Genomic DNA, 13,450 nt, shown 5'->3' on the forward strand with positions numbered 1-13,450 from the left:
TGGCAACCCTGCAACCTTGCCCACAATGATGTCTGCACCTGGTACTCCTCACATTGGAGTGCTGCAATGGACCATGGCCCTAGGAGTTGCCTTTGCAGGGTTGGGAATAATGCTGCCCTCCAGAATTTGTTGGAACTACAAACCTTATTTGCCCTGACCAGCATAGCCAATGGTGAGAAGTGCTGGGAACCACATCCAACAACATTGGGAAGTCTGCATGATCCCCAACTCTGTTCTGATCCAGTCTGTTTCCAATTCATTGAATGTAACTGATTTTAAACATATGAAATCTTGGGAGACTTTGATTGAAAAGACACCTCATAGTTTTACCACAGACAAACTAAAAAGGCCCATATCAGATTACAGCTTAGACAAAACTCCATTAAAATGAACATAAGAAGGAAAGAAAACTCAAGATGTTCAACAACAATTTGCATTCTGTATCTTAATGTTAAACTGCAAAATGTCTACTGTTTGGACCTTTCTGTACCTTCTTGCACTGTTTTGTCTTCTATCACTGCCACTGAGCCAGATGAAGAGCTCACAAGAGTTTCTAGAGAGTTGTGGAACTTGCATCCTTTTGTGACATTTTGGTTGGTCCTAATGTATGGGTATTGCCCACCTAAACATCATGGGACAGTGCGGCTTTGTTTTTTTAACCATAAAACCTGAAAATTGTCCAGGCTGCCTAGATTTAAAGTTGACATTTGCCTGTGAAACAATCTGTGAGAGTGGTGATTTATTCTTACAATTAAACCAGAACCACAAAGTATGGTGAAAAATTATCTAACACAGCAATACAAAACATTCACTAGACAATAAGCACAGCTAAAATCAAATATGTTAGCAGTAGCTGGCTTGGTGTCCTATTTCTGAAAAGGTTTGTATTATGTCATTTCAGAATTTGCCATTTGGAAAATGAACAAGCAGCTGACCTGGTCAAAGCTGAAAACAAACTGACAATTATAGAAAGGATGCTAAAGGGCATATGAAGGTGGAAATCTATTAACAGTCCTGAATTTTGTTGTCTGAAATCCTCGTGTCTTTTGTAAAAATTATCTGTGATTTGCCTAAAAAGAGCCAACCCACAACTAAGGGGATGGAGATACCTGCAAGGAAACTTCACTTAGGAAGAGAATCTTTCTTGGCAAAAGCACTGCTTATTCTTCAGCCTACCCAGATGAAATCAGTGACTTTTCCTTAGCCAGATGGAGGAAAAATAAGGTTAATCAAGACAGGAAATGAATGGTACATTATAATTAAGCTGGCCACGGGCCACTGAGATTCTAGTTCATATTCTAAACAGCTGGTCTCAGTCCCTTGACTCCAGGTTTGTGCATAGCTTGGTTTTTTTGGGCTATGTTGCCATGTTCTAGAAGGGTTTCCTCCTGACATTTTGCCAGCATCTGTGGCTAGCATCTTCAGAGAATGCTTGCCTGGAAAAAATGTGTGTGTGTGTATGTATGTGTATATATCTATACACAACACACACACACATACACTGTGTGAGCCTGGTTTCTTTGCAGGCTGGTTAAATTCATGCTGCTGTCAATCAGCATGAAAAAGCAGAAGGGACTAAGAAGAAAAGATGCAAAACTGCTAGCTCAAAATCCATTCACTCCAAAAGGAAGAAAAAGCAAGGAGGCAGTGCAGACAGCACAGAGAAATGAGTACATTAAGATGGAACTTGTGTACTGACTGAATGAGACTCTTACCCTCTAGCACTGTGGAAGCTAGTAAAAGGAGCATTCACAAGATTGGCTGCTCAGTGCTATTTGCCTTTGTTCTGCATATAAGCCTCAGGCAAAAATGAAAAGATAATCAGTTTCTAACAGGAAAGAGAGAGGGTGAAGTGCAAGGAGGGAAATTTAATATTTAGAACAAGCCTGTCTTTTAGTGTAAATCAGGGACAACCCTCAAATAATTAAATAATAATTTTAAGTAGTCAAACAAGAGACAAGTGACATTTATTGCCATTCAAACATAAGTTCAGTTATATCTCACATCACTCTGTTGGCATGTTTTGGAATATTCCCCTACCAAACCTGTGATCTGGTTCCATAATGGCTCCTTTACTGATATATCCTAGAAGACCACATCCCTAAATGGCGACTTCTGCTCTTTTACTACAACTGCTTCTGCCCACATGACCTACATTAAATGTTTTTGTGCAATGTGGTGGTACAAATTACAGCTCTACAGCTAAACCTGATCATGACACCACTACAGCAATCCATTCATGCATTCCCCTTACTGCCCAGCTGGGAACAACAGCTGAAGCTGGTGCCCTCTTCCATTGTTCTCAGCACGGATCCGGTGGGCAGCAGGGAGAAGAGGCTAACCAGCTGGGGACCAGGGAACAGACCTGTAAGCTGCACATAGTTGATAATTAACCCATATGTGTCCTAGATACTGCTTGTTGTTTAACTCTTAGGTGGCAGAGAAAAGTACACATTTTATTATCATCACAGGATGAAGCACACTTTCTAGGAGCATAGAGACACAGATGTCATCACTGTCTGTACAGTGTAACCACAATACCTGAGTATTGTGGAGTTACTATTTTGGGAGGAAAAGTGTTAAGAAGCTGCAGTTCATAAACAATTCCACAAGTTGTTAGTTCTGTGGAACTGGATAGCAGGGATACATGGTGGTTATGTTACAGAAACAATACTGGCTCCCTTTTAGCTTCTCAGAACATTTGATCCTTTCACATGACAAGTTTTAATAGCAAACTAAAAGGACAGAAAAAAACTGCAACCTGCAAAATATACTGGGTCAGGTCCACAGCCTCCTTTTTCTCATGGAGCAGGAGAGTGTCTTTGTCTTCCACTGTGATGATGTTCACTTCTCCACGCCGTTCTTCTCTCAAGCCAAGGGGACGCTTTCGAACACAGACACGGATCTTGTCTGTCTCAGTCCATGGAGTCTCTTTCTCAGAAGAAATAGGCCTACAGAACAAGGGATATCAAAGGGCAGTTACAAAACTATCACCACACAAATAAAAGCAGACAAAAAACATATATGCACAATGTATGCTCAAAGCAAATTTTGGGATCTCTGGTTTCAGATATTTTTTTTTTTAAAACGACTTGATAAATTTGACCCATCTACTAGAGAAAATTACATCACTGGCCATCTTTGCATATAAAGGATTTCAAGTAAACACTTATTACCTGATACAAGAATGTGGTACTCCATAATTATAACCTGAAACATGAGATACTCTTTGGACAAAAGGGGTCTCAATGTCCCCTAAGAGAGGGGCAATATCATTCGATGAGCTGCTAACTGGAATGCCCACTTTGTATTCTGTCCATGTTGAAGAGGCATTCAAAGACTCTTTCCTGGGTCTTTTGTATTCAGAATGATGATTTAACACAGCAGCTAAATCATCTTTCTCTTCACTTCCAGGGCAACTAGATAACACACACAGTCTGAGTTCAAGATCTTTCCTTCCATCTCTTTCTTCTGAGAGAGAATCAAAGTGGAGTTGTCTCCGAGGGCCAGATCTGGTCACCTGAGGTTGGATAGCACCAGCCTGAAAACCTTGTTGCTTTCTCCCTGCTGTTGCTTCTTCTGCCTGCAACATTCTGATGATTCGAATAAGCTGGAAGAGACGCTTACGATCTTTCATGTTGTGTACCCCCAGTTTGGCATAATCTTTCATAGAGACCTTGGCAAGTTCGTCAATCTTCTGAAAACCAAGGGCAGTAAAATGGGGGTAATATTTTTCAAGTTCTGCCTCACAGAGGCATTCGTAGAGACATGAAGCCATCTTCGATTCAAAGTCTAAATTAAATAAGTAAGACAAAAGGGGGGGGGGAAACTTCAATAAAATGTGATTTCCCCCCCCCCCCCCAAAACAATAAATACAATCCATCAAGCACTGCTGCCACTAAACTTCTATTTAATCATGATAACAGGCTGACTGGATATCACAAAACTATCATTTCATTACACTAGCAGGCTGACTGTTTTAGGGTATTCTAGCAGCAGCACTTCAGAGACCAAGCCCTATACAGGATAATTCCTGCTATGCAATTCCCACCCTTCCAGCCCAAAGCTATTCCTATAAAGAGCTCGAAGTATTCCTGAACTCTAGGCTGCTATTCCAAGTTGTTTGGCTTCTTCAGTATTATCCTATACAAACAATTTATTAAAAGCTGAAAGAACAAACCACAACATCGCTCATATTGTAATTCTATACAGTGGGAATAAATCCCACTGAGCAAAGTGGATCTTACTATGAAGTAAGCTCAAATATGGTTGCTCTTGTACAGAGAAAGTGAATAAAAGAGACTCAGGTTCAAACCTCACTCAACCATGAAGCTCAGTGGGTGACTTCAGGCCAGTTACTCCTTCTCACCAAGTTGTTTTGAGGATATGATGGGCAGGGGGAGAATAAGGTACACTACCTTGATCTTCCTGAAAGGGAAGGTATGGATAAAAATGAAATTAATAATATCACTATATTGTTCCTATCTCATCTATAACAGTGAGATAAAGAATGAGAGCTTTCCAAGACTGTTCAGTGAACAAATGGTGGAGGAGACTTGAAGCTAAAGTCTTCTGGCTTGCATATAACCTCCCTATGACTTCACAGGTTACAATACTCTCTCTCTCTCTACTACAACAACATATACACATCAGTTGCTAACTTAAGAAAACATTCTATGCATCCAATACAGTAGTTCCTAATCAACGAAAGCGTTTACCATAGCAGTCTGTCAGTGTTTTAATGTGCCACAAGATGTTGTGTTTATTTCATTTTCTTTTCCACAACAGGCTGGCATGGCAACTCTTCTGGTAATTGCATCACACTGGTTACTTCTGAAAATTTAGCACACTAAGAATTGATGGCTCTGTTTCTGTTTGTTTGGACTCATCTTTCTATTCTGCTGATAGCGGCTTTTTTATTGTTGGGTTTTAATGGTTTTGCAAATCTTAAAATTAATTAATTAATTAAAGCTTTAGCTCTACTAATTTAGGCAGCAGTATTGTTTTAACCTTGCTATTGAAAGGGTTAAGTAATCAGTCTACCAGACAGCTTGATAGCTCACTGGCTTTTCTGGGGTAATATTAATAGATTTAATTTGGGGATTTTTACCCTGCCTTGCATCACTACTATTTTCACAACAGCTTCTGCTACTTTGCTGGTGTAAAAAAAATATTGAGATTGGAGAAAGAGAACCATGTGGATGCCAGCTGTCTGTGTTCACATTGGTGTACATCCCATCCTTTGCCAATACTAAAAAAAATACCTCTTCAAAATCATGCCAATAGATCACCTATGGTTGGAAAGAATGGGTTCTACAACCCAAATCATCAGTTAAACTTATATTCTTAAGAAAGGAGAACAGGGAGCCCTTCACTGATTTCATTCAATAGAAGAAAGTGTTTTTCATTTATCCAACCAGGAAGACCATGTAATTTCATTATTTCAGTTGCCATTCTTGAACTTTTTTTGTATGTAAAGAGAATCAGTTAATCAAGCAAGACAGACTTAATTCCACACAAAAATTCACAGAACAAAACAGCACAGAGAGCCTTATACTAGAATATAACAATCACTTACTTGCATCTCCCACCTTCTTACACTTGTAAAGTCTTTGTGACTAATGGTTCAAGCTGCAGACGCTCACCCTACCAGTTACAGAATTCACTATGCCTAAATTTAGACCTCCCTCTTTCAGGCCAGTCATATGTCCCCAAAGCCCCCTGTAGCCACAATCAAAGGCTGTGAAATAGATAGATCACACCACAAAGGCCAAGACAAAAAGGGTCTTGCATGTATTAATAGATAAGACAAACTGCTAGAACCTCAAACACATTATTGCTCCTTGCAAATACATCTACTTCAGTGTTTCTTAAGGCATATGACTGGCAGGATTTCCTCTCCTTCCTCCAATGTGCCAAGGACTGGTACTATGTTTATTCCCAATCACTACAACTGTTTTTTCTTTCCTGGAAACTTACCACAGACTGGCAGCCTGCAGCTCACAATTGGCACTAATTTGTGGGCCACCACTTTGAGTACCACTAGTGTATGTCAAACTACTGGTAATATGCATAGGGTGACTGACTACATACAGTTTGCTTCAGGTTTACATTTCCTTTTACTGTGAATCAAAAGAGGAGTGCAAGTGCACCCCAAAGAATGTACAGTGAGCCCACACCATACGCAGGTGCGCCACACGCAGGTGCGCCATACGCGGCTTTAACCTTAAACACAAGGCAAACCCTGTTTAAAACAATGGAATGTGTGCGCCCTGCTGCATACAGGAGTGCACACCCATTGTTTTAAACAGGGCTTGAGCATAAACATTTTTCCCTTTATGCCGTGGAGGGTGGTGTCCAGAACAGATCCCCCACATATGGGAATGGTCCACCGTATATGCCCTCCCCCAGGTGGCTAAATAAAGGATTATCTTGGGCCTAAAGCAGCTCAGGAGAGTCCCAGCACAAAGCAAAATTGTTCCTCACACTCCATGGGGTGTGTTCTGAATAAAAAAGGTGGGTGCGTGTGTGTGTGAAAAGCATTTGAATCTGTGAGGCATGTATAGCCCCTGCAAGGGGCCCATACAGCCCTAATCCCTGGAAGCTGCCCAACTTTGCTGTACACTTTCTAAAACTTCCTGTAGCATGTATCAGTCATGGATGGTACACATCTAAATACGGAAGTAAAGACTGAGGTTTTTATTCCAATTTATTTCAAGTTGCTGACAATTCCCTTTGAGGTTAAATGCTTCCCACATATTGGGTGCACCATAATTGAAGATCGTGAAAGCAATTTGTTGTTAAGTGCTTTCAAGTTGTTTTCAACTTATGGTGACCAACTTAAGGTGACCCTATCACAGTGTTTTCCTGGCAAGATTGGTTCAGAGGGGGCTTGCCATTGCCCTTTAGGCTGGTCCCAGTTCACAAGTACATTTCATCACAGAGGCCTGATTACACAGTCACCCATCATGGGCAAAGTTTACTCACATTCATCAAGTTGTTATCCCTTCCCAGCTGTCCTCTACAGAGCTCTCTTGGTTCTCCATCTATCTGTGAGGCATGTTAGGGATAACATGAGTCACAACCATCTTGAGTCCCTATATTGGGAGAAAGCCAGGATAGAAGTAAATAAAATACAGATAGATAGATAGATAGATAGATAGATAGAGATAGATAGATAGATAGAATAACCAACTCAGGGTCATGCAGTAACTTTCATGCAGAATAGGGATCTGAACCTAGTTTTTCTAAGTCTTCCAAGAAACCTCAGGCAGCATGATCAATGGTCAAGGATTCTGAGAGTTTAAACCCAAAACATTTGGAGTACTAAAGGTTGAAAACCATGGCAACAATACCACAGTGATTCTCAAAATGTCCTCTGGCTCCATGAGTGCCCTATCCTTTGCAACTTTCACAAATATAAAAACTAACTTTTCAGAACTGAACAACTTCTTTAGCAGTTTCTGGGCTGAATCAACAGAAGCATAGTGCCCAGACTGAGGGAAGCAGTAGTGCCATTCTATTTTGCTTTGGTCAGAATGAACCTCAAATACTGTGTGTAGTTCTTGGCACCACAGTTCATGAAAGATATCAACAAACTGTAATGTGTCCATAGAAGGGTGACCAAAATCATCAAATGTCTGGAAACCAAGCCTTGTGAAGAATGATCGAGGAAGTTGGATATGTTTAACTTACTAGAGAGAAGACTGAGAAATGACATGATAGTTATTGTAAGTATTTAAAGGGCTGTCATACATAAGATGGAGCCAGCTTGTTTTCTGCAGCTCTAGAACATCAACCACTGGATTCAAATGGTAAGGAAAGAGATTCCATTTAAAAATTAGGAAGACCCTTATTGTGAGAGCTGTTGATCAGTGGAATGGACTGCCTTGGAGGGTGGCGACTGATCTTTGGAGGTCTTTAAACAGAGATGGCATTGTTCAAGGTTGCTATAGACGTGTATTCCTACAAGGCAGGGGTTGGACTAGGTGGCCATTGCGGTCCCTTCCAGCTCTAAAATTCTATGAACTTTCCTTCTGAAATATATCAAGCAAACAAGAGCAGGGTTTTTCCCCCTCCAGGAACCATATTCCTGTCTCTCTTGCCACCTGCTGGTACAAGCAGGAGGCACTAACAATTCACTCTTACTTAATAAGACCACATAATTTGATTCTATATCCATGAGGCAATGATCTCTACAGATATACAAAAAGGAGCCAACATGGGGTAGTGGTTTGAGCACTGGACCATGACTCTGGAGACCAGGGTTAAAATCCCAGCTCAGCCATGGAAATCTACTGGGTGATCTTAGGAAAGTCACATTCTCTCAGCCTCAGAAGAAAGCAAGGCTCTCTGAACCAACCTTGCCAAGAAAACTCTGTGACAGCCTGACTTAAAAACACACAACAACCACCACCACCATCACTACCAAAAAAGAGAATCAAGGTCCAAATCCACATTAATTCCACACCGTACACTAAAAAGCATCGGTTCATCCAGAAAGCTAGCCCTTCAGCAAACCAACATCCCCATGAAATGGGGTCATAAGAAATTATGGCACAATGGGTGGGGATCTGAGGTAAGATGTGGAGAGGAATTTATCACCCAGATTTAAATTTCAGTTCCAACAGGAGCAGCTGTTGCATTTGCTGTGCATGCAATAAGTCACAGCGGTCAAAGGCCACATAGCAGAACAACAAAGTCAAGTAGAATTGCTCACTGATCCTCTGTTTGACCAAACACAGTAAAATAGTTCCAGGCTTGATCTGGAGAACTTGGTTCAAGTAGCAACTTAGCAACACAATCCTATATGTGTTTAGTCATAAATTATTCCAGTGAGGACAGAAGAAGAAACTGTCTTATCAGCAACTATGTTTAGGATACCGGCCAAAAGAAGAAGCTAGCAGAATGACCACAGAGGAAGCAATCCTATACACATCTGATGGGGGTTAAGCCTCATTTGATTTATCTGTCGTGAATCTCCCACCTTTTAGCCTCAACAAATGACCCCACTGGGTTCAAATACTATGTTTTCTCTGTCTATTTCCTCCACACCAGGCATGTAATTATACCTATGTGCTTTAGTCTACACACTTCTATACAGGACATGAAGGGATGGAGAAGAGCATGCTTCCAAGTCAAAAATTTATAGCCCATCTTCTAATGCACTCATGAGCCTCTCTTGCTGCCCTCTGAAAGACACCAGCTTCATGTACAATCTACCTTTCTTGCAACCTACTACACCATTTACAACAAGTGAAGGGGTGTACATGCTGGTTGAAATCACAGCAACTCAAGTTTTTCAGTTATATGTTTAATTCCGCACACGCTAATTTGGACATTTTAATTTTTTTCATTCAGTAAAAGTAAGTGTATATCAAACTGTGAAGGGAAGTGTGAAACACTGATTTAATAAAAGGAGAAACATTTATTGCTATTCGTTCTCAGACTGGCTGCAGCTATGAATTTGCAAACATTTGCCTTTACCACCTCAAACAAGACCAAAAAAAAGCTAGTAAATAAATGTATCAATTTTCCAACCACTTTTATCCATTTTCTTTATAAATCCTTGTCCATTTTCTGATCACTCTTTCACTATAATTTTAGTGGATGATCTCACTGGAAAAACCTTTGCATCACAACTGATACAAGGACAACTGCTTTAAGACAACAGCTGTTGTGGGGTGTGAAAACATCTCATTTTCATGGTGCGTGAATAAAATAAGCCCAAGTTGTACGGGGTGGATGATTATTTAAAAGTTGTGTTTGATTCTTTCCGGTAAGCAATGCCTCCAGAAATGCAAGGATGTTTCTATATAAAGAGAAACTTGTTGTTATATACTTAAGTACTAGTCATTCCCCTTTGCTTTGGTTGCTGTGTTAGTAGTTTCTGTTACATGGCAACCAGCTTCTTCCTTTCAAGTTACAGAAGGAGGGCTGCCTAAAATTCAATAAGAGCTTCTTGTTCCAGCTTGGGGGAGGCTGGGGTTGCAGGGGGGGGGACATTCCAGAGCCTGAAGAGGGCCTTTGAGCTTTGCTACTGAAAATTATGCCACCGGCAGGTCTAGCAAGTTAGCAACAAAGAAAGTACAAGGAACATCTTCCATTTCTTTAAGTGCTGTATTTACTGACTTTACCCACAGCAGAAGGCAGGATGGAGCACCAAGACTGTATGGCAAAATATACTATTCACTAGCAAGACCCCCTCCCCGAAGGAGTCTGGCAGAAAATGCACAGAGCCATAGAGGTAATTCAGCAGGAGTCGGGCTTGTCTAAAGCTCTGCCATGCTTATGGGCTAGAACTGAAAACACAGTGCTGCTTGAGATCTATGGCACGGCTCTTTCTCACTATCTAGCAAAGTGTAAGGCAGGCAGGAATGCTTCAGCAGAAAGAATTAGTCCCTTTGGAAGGTTGAGACCCCATCCCCGAAATGGATCGGCTGAGAGGCTGACTAGCTGAACTTTGCTCAAGATATCCAAAGGGCATTTGGCTGTGCCTCCCAAGTAAATCAAGTCAAAGGTGAAGGGCATCAGAGCCTAATTTGAATCCCAAAGAGAGTAAGGCCCTATACAGACAGGCCAAAAGAAAGCTGCTTCAGGTCACTTTGGAGGTATGGTGTTTCAATGATGCATGCATCCTAAGAGTCTGGAAGCTGCACCAAAGCTGCACTCCATTCCTTAAGACTGGAGTGCGGCTTTTGTGTGGCTTCCGGACTCTTAGGACACATGTATCATTTAAACAGCATACTTGCAAAGTGACTTGAAGCAGCTTTATTTTGGCCTGTCTGTATCAGGCCTAAGACACTGGATGAAAATGATGAAGAAACAGGATGCTGAATCCATTCACTTCAGCCTCCCTTCTTATTTCGGTGAAAGAACTCAAGTAAAGATCAGCATCCTCTCAAAAATGTAGTAGGTTGGGAGATCCCTCTGGTTGTCCCATACTCTCATGACCCAAACACAGAACCCATTAGATCTTTGGCCTTTTGTTGCAGGACATGATGCACAAGACAGCAAGCTAGAGGCTGCTACAAGAACATGTTAAGATTTCAGTCAGTTTTTGTCATCTGAGTTCAGCTGAGAGCGTGAAAGGTATTACTTCAGCTCTCATCATTTCCAACTGAATGAAAACTGCACACTCAAAGAAAGCCTATTTTCCTCGCAGTAATATCTCATTTGGGATAAAACAGCAACTTCAAAATGAAAAATGTGTTTGGTTTGCTTGCAGCTACTCAAAAACGCCCAACTTTTCTTGTGCTAAAAATGTGTTCAGCAGAGAGGGAGAGATTGTATCAGTGAAATAAGACGGGTGGAGAAAAGGTGGAACCCGCACCTATTTTGCATTTTATTTACTGGTATTACAATTTTATCTTCCCTTCAAGGAGCTTGGAAAGGCACACATATTTCTCTTCCCATCCATGTTAGCTTCCCAAAAATCTTGAGAAGGGCAAGCTAAGCTAAGATACCTCAATACTGAGAAGCATAGGTTCTTATGAGGCAGAAGGGACCAGAAGGGTCACTGAGTTCCTGGAGGGTTGGGGATCTTCATGGGTATATCCCTAATTCTAGCCTGCCACTGTAGTAACTTCTTTGGCCATCAGCTCTGACTATAGGAGGGAGAAGAAAGGCCCACTAAGCCTGTAGGGAAAAAGCAGAGCGCTTCTCCCAAAGTCATCATCTAATCCCCAAAGTGGTCTCTGCTTAGACAAGTCCATCTTAATAATGTAATAGTGAAAGAAGGTATAAGAAAGCCAGCACTTAGATATGAGTCAAGAATCATGAATCTGCTAATCCAGTTACCCACCTTAAAAAGTTAAAGGTTTGTGTGCTCTGCAGTAGCAAATCTCTCCTTAAAATGTGGGGTGACAACCCTGACTTGATCATGTCATGACCGCAGTCCAGCTCTTGGACCTAAAGAAAGGCATGAAGACTACTTTTAATGACTTGGGTTTGAAAAACTCAATTTCTGGTCCTATTTACCCCACGAAACACACCGGGAAAGAGTGGCATGATTTACTGGTGGGTCTGGCTATTTGGATGGGCTTTCTCTTCCCTTAGGATGGAAAGAGGGCTGCTGCTTCCTGGAGAGGAAGGAGGGGGATCCATGTATGGAAGGGGGCCGGTTCTTGGCTTCCAGCGAAAGGAAAAGGAAGGTGCACTTCAATCCTTTCTTCTCCCCTGAGCTGAGACCAACGGCCTCTTTCTTCTCTGACCTGCCTCCTTTCTCCCTCGCCTCCCATCACCGCCACCAGAAGCAGCAGCAGCAGCAGCAGCAGCAGCAGGGCCTGTGAGGGACTGGTGTGGGGGCACTCAGGACGGAGGGAGAGTGCCTCTACTCTACCTGCTTGATGACCAACTATGATGTTTATCACACTATATTCTTAAAGTGCTACTATTCCAGTTTGACTCCTCTAGCTGCCTCCTGTTGCATTCTGGGATTGGCAGTTTTAAGGAGGGGTATTTAGAATTCTCAGGCAGAGAAGTTCTCCTTAAAACTGCCAATCCCAGAATGCAACAGGAGGCAGCTAGAGGAGTCAAAGTGGAATAGTAGCACTTTAAGAGTATAGTGTGATAAACATCGAGGTCTCTCCCTCTCTCTCTCTCTCTCTCTCTTGCAGCAGCAGCAGCAGCAGCAGCGGGGCCGGGTCTCCTTCCCTGGAACTGGCGGAAGCCCAGGCAGCCCAGCAGAGGAGGAGGAGGAGGGTCAGAGGGGTCCCTACGAGGTCAATGCGGCACAGACAGGCTGTTATGAGGTTGCACTGCTGTCAGGATATAAGACACATTCCCCGAAGGCAGGGGCACTGGGATCCTCTTCAGCTCAGAAGGCGGAGGGCTCTCAGGGCTCCATGGGCCGGAGCTGCAGAAGTGTTATGAAACCGCATTATATCCGCAGTGCAGCTGCCCCTGGCAGCCCTCCATAGACTGCCGTGGCCGCCTTGCGCCTTGCTGCTGCTTCTTCCATCCCAGGCTCCTTACCTCAGGCGCCGTGGCTCTTCCCATGAGAAGCGGAGGCTCCTCTGGGCCAAGGCTCTGGCCGCCATCTCCCCGTCGCCATGGCAACAGGGCAAAGGTCAAGACTCCTTTGCAAACATTGCACATTAAATAGATGTATATTAAAACAGCAAAACAAAAGACGCCTCTCTCTCTCTCTCTCTCTCTCTCTCTGCTTCTCCTTCGTCCTTTTAACTCAGTTTCCCGCTTTCTTTCTCTCTCTCTCTAAACTCTACTGGCGCCCGCTAGGCCACGTTTCCATGGCGACGCCGCCAAGCGCCCGTTCAAACCCTCGCGCGCCCAGCGTCGCGCTGGTGACGTCACAGCAGCCGCCCAATCGGACGTTCCATCGGAGGACTTCTCTCCTGACCAATCAGGACAGGCGGGAAGGAGGCTCCCGAAAGGCGGCAGCGCAGTCTTGCTTTTCCCTCCCGTGTGGAAAAAAAACTCGCCTTTCTTT

The 13,450-nt window shown here is 42.7% G+C and overlaps 1 protein-coding gene across 3 annotated transcripts in view; it reads right to left on the reverse strand.

Moving 5' to 3' along the window:
* Positions 1 to 13,264, reverse strand: part of KIF24 (kinesin family member 24) — a 42,913-nt gene extending 29,649 nt beyond the window's left edge. Inside the window, exons 1-6 of one of the 3 annotated variants that reach the window (XM_089498012.1) lie at positions 12,976 to 13,264; positions 11,804 to 11,910; positions 6,988 to 7,097; positions 4,316 to 4,428; positions 3,177 to 3,792; positions 2,762 to 2,951 (exon numbers count right to left, since the gene is read on the reverse strand). In XM_089498012.1, the coding sequence (XP_089354138.1) occupies positions 2,762 to 2,951; positions 3,177 to 3,778 (792 nt within the window). In that variant the 5' untranslated portion in view covers positions 3,779 to 3,792; positions 4,316 to 4,428; positions 6,988 to 7,097; positions 11,804 to 11,910; positions 12,976 to 13,264. The remainder of the gene's footprint in view (positions 1 to 2,761; positions 2,952 to 3,176; positions 3,793 to 4,315; positions 4,429 to 6,987; positions 7,098 to 11,803; positions 11,911 to 12,975) is intronic. The other 2 variants (XM_089498013.1, XM_089498011.1) reach the window with 2 other exon arrangements.
* Between the last annotated feature and the right edge of the window lie 186 nt (positions 13,265 to 13,450).

Source organism: Sceloporus occidentalis, unplaced genomic scaffold (assembly GCF_023333645.1).
Source record: "Sceloporus occidentalis isolate IW3139 unplaced genomic scaffold, rSceOcc1.0.p SCAF_1, whole genome shotgun sequence".
NCBI lineage: Eukaryota > Metazoa > Chordata > Lepidosauria > Squamata > Phrynosomatidae > Sceloporus > Sceloporus occidentalis.